At 38.6% G+C, this 8466-nt stretch overlaps 1 protein-coding gene across 5 annotated transcripts in view; it reads right to left on the minus strand.

Annotated features, from left to right (window-relative positions):
* Positions 1-8014, minus strand: part of LOC107223804 (disco-interacting protein 2) — a 44234-nt gene extending 36220 nt beyond the window's left edge. For all 5 annotated transcript variants that reach the window (XM_046732608.1, XM_046732607.1, XM_046732610.1 and 2 more), the window contains exon 1: positions 7721-8014. In XM_046732608.1, coding sequence (XP_046588564.1) covers positions 7721-7805 — 85 coding nt within the window. In that variant the 5' untranslated portion in view covers positions 7806-8014. The remainder of the gene's footprint in view (positions 1-7720) is intronic.
* Positions 8015-8466: the final 452 nt, after the last annotated feature.

Genomic DNA, 8466 nt, shown 5'->3' on the forward strand with positions numbered 1-8466 from the left:
ACAGAATATTATTCGTTTTAAATAGTAATCTTTAAATGCGCATGATACTTATTGTAAATAATATGCTCGTCGATGAATATAAATTTCCGAATCAGTTGAATCCCCCCCCAAAAAAGGGTTAAACATCCCTATGCCCTGCTTAAGACATGTATCTACGGTAGTTGCAGGTATATGAGATGTGGTGAGGATATTGACGCGAAAAAAGAATAAATTCTTCGCATTGCCGCGAAGAATTATATTTCTTAATAATATAACTATAGTAGATTGAATTATGATATAATATTTCGAAGATACGATTTTAATGTGAAATGAGTTGAGTAAGAGCTCTCATGATTAGACCTAGGACGAAATTTTACGCAAGTTCAATTGGATGAAAAAATTCCCGATTGCTATATGAAATTCCCCAATATTTCACGCATTTTCAAGAGCACTTTCGAATTCCCGTATAATTCCCGGTTCTCCAGGAATTCCCGGGCGCCTGACACCCTGTATAAATTAAATCTTCTACAAATTTATATTTCATACGTTTTTTCTCACTGTTAGCGTACTCGTTTCGCCTGTAGCTTCTAACCCAAAAGCTCTCCCACTTCCAGCTTGGACTCAAACTTTTCGTTCTTTAACAAAGAATTCTTGAAAAAAATTACACCCAATCGATTACGACTATATTCATTCGAAACTTGGGTTTTCATATTTTTCAGAGCATTAAAAATCAAACCCGGTGACGGATGTTGGTGTTTTTTTTTTTTTTTTTTTGACGCTACACCATGCTCAAAAATGAAAAAAAAAAAAAAAAAAAATTCGCCGACGGTGAGGATCATACGTATGTATAAATAATATACCTATACTTGCTATCAACGGGTATAAAAAGAGTTATTTTTCACATCTTCTTCTCGCAGTTCTTTTCGTTCGTTTAATTTGAATTTATATAACTTAAACGGGAAATATCCCAGTGATTCCCACCCACGTATATGTACATAACATTAAAATATGTATTTGGACACACGCGCGGAGAGAGAAAGAATTTCGTACAACATAAATCCATATACGTAGGCTGCCCGTATGCATGTATATGTATATATAGATGTTTTATTTATACGAGGATCGGATCGCAGTTAACCGATGTCGCCGTAAGTCGCCCACCTTTGAAGCTACGACAGACCGCGTTAAATCGTTTCAACTTTCCGCGGTGGGCGGCGATGATGGCGGGGAGGGAGGGGGATCGACTTGAGGTTCTTCATCGCTCTTGCTTTCTTTCTCCCGAGGATTTTGCGCGGCGGTTTCACTTTTTTTCTATTACAGGTATACCAGTTTCTATCGGCATCTCATTATCATACTTGAGCGGTATCGTAATCGTTACACCCACGCAACATATTTACTTCCCGCTTCTTCTACATACATGTAATGTGAAATACAATATCGTATACATATATTGCGATGAATGTGTAATTACGATAATCTCGATTTGGCGATCAACGAGCTGACGTACACGTGCTACAACAGCAGCACCCGTATAACTTGACACTACGTGCATGAAAGTGTGTTTGGTCACGGCGATCGAGTAACGTAAGAAGTGTCACACCTGCGGGATGATGAACGAACGTCGTCTACTTCCGCCCGTTTACTGCACGCGTTAACGGACACGTGGTATATACACGAGATATTATTATTAACGGGGATGAAAACATCCGTACTGTGCTTATAAGAAGACAAGCGTTATTAAATCGGGGTTGAAATTCCGAATTTGTAAAGTTCCGAAAGGATAAAATGCCGAAAATATGAAAATCTGAAACATCAAAATTCCGAATGAGTTTCCGACCATTCGAAACTTTGTCGTTTCTTCAAAGTTCGATTTCTTTACTTCAAGTTTCGCCGCAAAATAATTCGGAATTAGGCGTTTTCGAAGCTTTTCAAATTCGGAACTTCAACCCCGCACCATCAACGTCTGGCTGCCTTATACGGGCGTATCAAGTGTCTCCTAATCCATCCAGCACCCCGTATGGTGTATAAATGTACTTGTAGGATAAAAAAAAGAAAAAAAAAAAAAAACAGTTGCAGGACTTCGCACTGCTGTTTCAATGCCATACGACCGTCTGTACGACGACGAAATGAACAATTCACGTCGTATAATGAGAAATAAAGTTTTGGAAAGAAGGGCTCCATTGAATTGTAAAATTAAGGAAGCAGCAAGAAACGATCGATATATATTCATACATACAATACATTGTGTATGAAAAAATGGTGGTTTCGAAATTTCAATTTCAAAACCATGTTTACAAAACAACTTGAAATTTCAACATCCAGCCTTTACAGTCGCTGTAAGAGCTTTATACCTTATCATACTTTACAATACACTGTATAATTGGTACAGTGAAAAAAAGAATTTTAGACATAAAAGGAAGAATGAAAAGAAATTAAAAATATAATCAACGAGGGAATGAAATCCGCGAGAGCAGAATACGCTACATTTTCCAAAAGATCCACGTAATACGATTTACGATAGGTATTGATAAATTCCCCAATCCCGACTATCGAAAATTTCGTTTCTGGTCAAACTTTCCAACTGTAGCGAAATTGTTTTTCTCGTTTTTCACCCTCTTCCCTCGGACAGTTGTTGCTGAGAAATTATTTCCTCGACAGACGCGTCGGACGGCGTTATACACGGAATGTGCGATATCCGGGTTACCCATACTTTTAGATACGTACGGATAGATCTACGTGGTTACGATGGAATTCAGCTTAGAGGCAACGAACGAACGAACGAGCATCGTGTGGGAAGAAGAAGCAGCGGCGACGACGAAGTTGCAACATCGAGAAGCGTACACAGGTATCAGTAAAGGTATGGTAGGTATAGCCGAGTACTCAAGGCGTTTTGAGGACGTTTACCCAACGAAGAACGACCTTGATCTCCAAGAGGAGGTGGTAGGTGGTCCACGGGCGTGCAACGCGGCGAAACTCGGTGTGCCTCAGCACCGTTTCGATCCTAAGAGAGTGAATTGTTCTTAACGTTAATGCAACGATTCCTTTTTAGGAACAAATCATTCGTAACTGTGTAGGATCGTCTAAAATTGAGTGATATATTTTTAAAAAGCAAAGTGTATTCGGATGTCGTAAATTAAACTACCTTAAAGTCGTTGGAAATTTTCAGAACAATGATTTTAGTTTCGATATTTCGTTGCGTTAACGTTGCTAACTTTGATATGGTTGGATCATTTTTTTCCTATCACGGGCAACGCCTGGAGGCTCGAAATACGTGTGATAATGATTAGTTAATACAACAGGATCTTTACCTATCACGTATTTTCTATCTTCGTTTATACAGCTAAAAATTCATCAAATGATGTTCAAACGTGTTCGGTTATTTTCGCATATCCTCTTATTTTTACCTCAAAAATAGGTAATTTAAGCCCGTGTGAAAATTATAACCGTTCATGTATGAATTAAAGTGTATAATATTAGGGTGTTTCGGAAAAAAAATAATTTTCGATTTTCCACCATAGCACCCTCTTGAAAGTTTGTTTATATCAAATGAAAGATTCTGTGAAAAGATGAGCGTTCTGCGTTAAATGTGGAAGATCGCGATCGTGTGATTTTACACTTTCTTTTCACATTTTTTTGAATTCGTAGCAGCACTTCAATTATTACTTCTTTCTCGAAATTTATATTCAACCCAAACATCACGATCCACAACGCAACGATATATCGTCCGTCAATCTTATGCTCCTAAATTAAAACTTCGTGTTAAATTAAAACTACTTTATGAGATTAAATTAATAATGAAAAAGTCGTCAGATACGCTTGTCAAACATAAAACGAAGGCTTGATATTACAAGTGTGGGTCTTCTTAGTGACCTAAATTGATATTACGATTGATGTAAGCAATAAGTAAGAAATTATTCACGATACTTCATCAATTTAAATAAATGCATAAAAGTGATAAATCAACTGAGCGCGATCTCCCGGATAACGTAGAGCGCTCATATTTTCACAGAATCTTTCTTTTATCTTGAAAAAACTTTACTTTAAAGAGAGTGCTACGGTGGAAAATCGCCAATTTTTTTTCTAAAACACCCTAACATTGTACAAATTATACAAGGTACACAACGATAATACACATGTTAACATTTACCCCCGCGTTTAGTGTGAATTATTTTTAACATACGTTTTTAAAACATATTTCATATCGCTGATACAAAAAAGATGTTGTCGGCTCGAAACTTTCGTAATTCGGTGTTGTCGTTTCCCTTCTTTCTTTATCCTAGAATTTAGTTTAGATTACGAATAAAATAAATATAAAAAAATCGATGGATTAATAATGCCGAAAGATACAAGTGAAAAATAGTTTACTCTTCTGCTATAACGGGATCGCGTTTGAAACCTTTGCAGAGATATTTTGAAAACGACAATTGAATAACCGAATACCGGAGGTATATTAAACGTAAAAATATAAAAGGTACTATTTATCACATAGGCGATACACGTACTTATGTATGCGAAAATTGGAATGAGAGAAGAGGGTAAAAAAAAAAAAAAAAAAAGAAAAAATGGATGGAAAAAACGTCGCGCAAGTATGAATAGGAAGTAATACGTCACCGGTTCTGAATAGATAATGTGATATACCGTCGATTTGCTGCCAGCACCGGCGGCTCGCGTTATACGGAAGAGAGCGCAGAGAATATACCGCAAGCAAACACGTGCCGTGCAGCTCCGCATGAGGAGGCAGCAAGGCCCCGTTGTGTAATAATTTTTGTCACCCTATCTAGGGGCCTTGCCTGTTATAGGAAGTTGCCTGTGTAATATTGACAATGCGCTCCAGGATGTTTAAAAATTGATACACGCGTTTCTACCTGCCGCGTTAGAATTAAGACAGACTTATGTCGCATGTACAGTGTGAGTCAATCGAAACTCTTGATTGGCTGAGGGACACGACCTAATTCATCAACTATATAAGCTCCTCCCATTCTCGGAGTTTCAATTGACTCACTCTGTACATATATATATATATATTAGGGTGTTTGAAATTTTTCTTTTTTCCCTCCAAACAGTTTCAATAGTTCCATTTAGGTATAAAGATACGCCTGTTAAAATTTGAAATTTTAATGTTAACATTAAGAGGTTGCGCGTCGCACTTTTCTATTTTCCATAGAATGAACACGGGGAAAAAGGTCTCTTATTATTTTCTGATAAATTCACTCGTTGAAAATTTATTTAAGGTCCTTAAATAACTTTTGAAAGAATAGACATTTGTCATAAAATGACGAGAGACCTTTTTTGAAGATATTAAATTAAAATATATTATATATATATATACGTGGTGTTGTAAGTAATTCGATTTTAGAATTGCGCACATACCCCCGAATTTTTTTAATCAAGGATGTCACGTTGAAGTTAGTGGCGTTAACGTAACGAAACATCAGGGAAAAAATCGTTAGTGGGCAATTTTAGAACAACTTTCGAGTAGTCGGTTTCTCAAAATAAGAGGATGGATGTAATTGTTTATCCATGTTTACTAAGTTTCAGACATTCCCAATGATACGAAGTAACGACTTTTCCTAAACATGCATCGTTACGGTAACGTAACTAACTTCATACTCACAAGTTAGTAAAGTTATCGTAACGATTCGTGCTGATAGCGGAAAAAAAACCGTTATTTCGCAATTTTCGAACCGTTTGAAATTCTGTAAACCGTAACAACCAAAATATACTCATATTCTGCAATCCCAGTTCCTTCTCAAATCATTGCAAAGATAAGAAAATAGTGATTTTTTCTCCTCAACGTTTTGTTACGATATAATGTTACTGACTTGAACCTCGTTCGAGGATCGAAATATCCAGGATTAACAAAACAAATTTTATAATTATAATCTGCCGGCTTACTAATTAAATACGGTGACTCGTGTGAAATTTTATTCCAAGTATAATTTCAACAGTAATTCAAACCGTTTTTCCAACGATACATTTATTTTCCAAAAACTTTCCGTAGTAACTACAGAAAGAATGAAATTTTTCTCTATGTAACGTCACCGCTGTGATTAAACGTCGAATTCGATGCTAACAAGTGTCTATCTATCCACCCATCCGTCTATGCATGCACAACAAAACATACGGTGTGTATATATATATATATGCATGTGTGTATACAAGCCGTAACATCTGTCAGACACGCGGGTTTTGTAACTCGTTGGTAATGGGATCACGATGGTAAAGATAAACGGTGTAAAAAAAAAAAACGAGATAAATAAAATAAAAAAAAAAAAAATTGGGACGAAACGAAGAAGACGAATATTTCGTAATAACTATTATCATCGGCGGGTAGCCGCTGTGTGCGTAAAAAGCGGATGCGGAAATATTGGATGATGTTTGGTTTTAGGCAACGTAAATAAAATGCAACCAGGGCAGTGCTTGTACACTTTGGACGGTTATAAAATCTAAAAATAGTGTGCGAGTGCACGCTCCTGAAAGGAGAGATATTAATTTAATAATTTAACACGAGGATGACGCGTTTGGAGTGTAGCTGCAACGGCAGAAACTAAGCGGCTGAATAAGGGAATAAAGAAAGAGAGACAAGTGGGTAATTGGCGTTGGTAATACACGAATGCGAAAGCGAATATAAACGTGAATATGAATATGAATATGAATATGAATATTTTTGTCGATCTTTCCGAACTTCTGAAGATCAACCGTCATTGAACATCTTTTTCTTCGGTTTATAGCTGGACTGATTGTGAGAGTTGTCGGATATTGCAAATTTTCATTTCCCTCGGTCGGGTAAACGCTTCGTACCTACGAACGGGGCTGAAGTTAGTAACGCGATCGTAACGAAACGTTGAGAAAAAAAAATCACTATTTTCTTTATCTTTTCTAGGATTGCGGAATATGAAACGTTTTTTTCTCAGTATGAATAGTTACCAACTTCAACACGATATCCTTGACTAAAAATATTCACGAGGCTGAAGTTAGTGACGTTATTGTAATGATTAACGGTTCGGAGAAACGTTATTTCAAAATTGCAGGAACGTCTGAAATTCGGCAAATCATAACAAGGCAAGATTTATTCATATTTCGAAAACTCAACTACTTAAAAGTCACTAACTATAAACTTGCAGTAACGTTAACGTTACTAACTTCAGCCTCGTTCGCACCTGCAGCCCAGTGACGTCACACACGTACGTCTACTCGTCTCGAGGATTATGAGAGGACCTGCCAGACGGTGCTGCGAAGGAAACGCGGGGTAGCAACGAGTGTGACACAATAGAGCGGTCGGACAAAAGAATCGTTAAAGAGACGAGAGTGGTTCTTCTCCTGGCAAAGGAAGAAAAAAAAGGAAGGAAGGACTATTTGACCGTCTAACCTGCAGGGATTAAAGGATTTTTCGCCCGATTATCGAACGTCGTCGACGGAGATGAAAAATTGAAAATAACGTCGAGGTGCGGTTCGCGTTAGAGGTTCCACCGGGGGTTCAATTAGAGGCTCGTAAGCGGTAATTAAGCGCGGTTGGAACGAGCCGAGGGACCAGGCCGCACCTTTGGGCTTCTGGCGATGAGGTGGTGGGCATTATTCGGGTGAATTAAAATGGCAAGAGTGGAATATTATCGATTAATCGGAGGCGGCAGCCGCCGCTTTCGGCCGCTCAGCTCGCTCGCTGCGGGATTCGTACGCGGTGAGTCAGAAGGGGTTACCTTTCGGAATTGGGCACTTGCACTTCGGCGCGGCGACACCTTACCTTCGGATAGCTCGAGATCCAGCTCCGCAAGCTTTTCCCTAACGTCCTCCGGGAGCTTGCTCACGTCGATGTTAAACTCGGCCATCGCTAGGCCATCTGCGCTTTACCGAAATCTCCAATTTTTCCTACCGCACATTCCACAACCCGTTTAACACTACTTGGCCATCTTGCTTTTTACTCAAACGGTTTCGAACGCCCGACGCCAGACGGAGACACACGGCAGATGTGTCAACCTCGGAAACAGGTGATCTTCGATACCTTGCTTGATTTTTACCGTTCACCTTCACCAACCGTCGCAGACTGGCGAACGTGGCGCTGCCTCCGTCCCGGCATTCACGGGATTGAAGTTAGTAACGTTATCGTAGTAACGAAACAGTGGGGAGAAAATCGATATTTTCTTCATTTTACTGTGATTTTTAACGAACTAAGATTTCGAAATATCAGTGAGGTTTGTTTTATCACGGTTTGCTAGATTTCAGACAATTCTAAAATCGCGAAATAACGGTTTTTTTCTCAGCATCAATCCTTACTATAACGTTACTAACTTCAATACGATTCGCGTTCGCCGCTTTGTCGAACTTTCGGCATGTATCAACGATGAAAACTGACATGTCGATTCGTTTTAAAGCGGTGTTTAAAAGCGCCGTGCGACGTCCCGATAAAACCATAATTACCACTCACTTATCACGTTGTGCGTTGTTAATTAACAATAAGAAGCAAGCAACCGCGGACCAGCTCTATATCTC

Source organism: Neodiprion lecontei, chromosome 2, assembly GCF_021901455.1.
Source record: "Neodiprion lecontei isolate iyNeoLeco1 chromosome 2, iyNeoLeco1.1, whole genome shotgun sequence".
Classification (NCBI taxonomy): domain Eukaryota; kingdom Metazoa; phylum Arthropoda; class Insecta; order Hymenoptera; family Diprionidae; genus Neodiprion; species Neodiprion lecontei.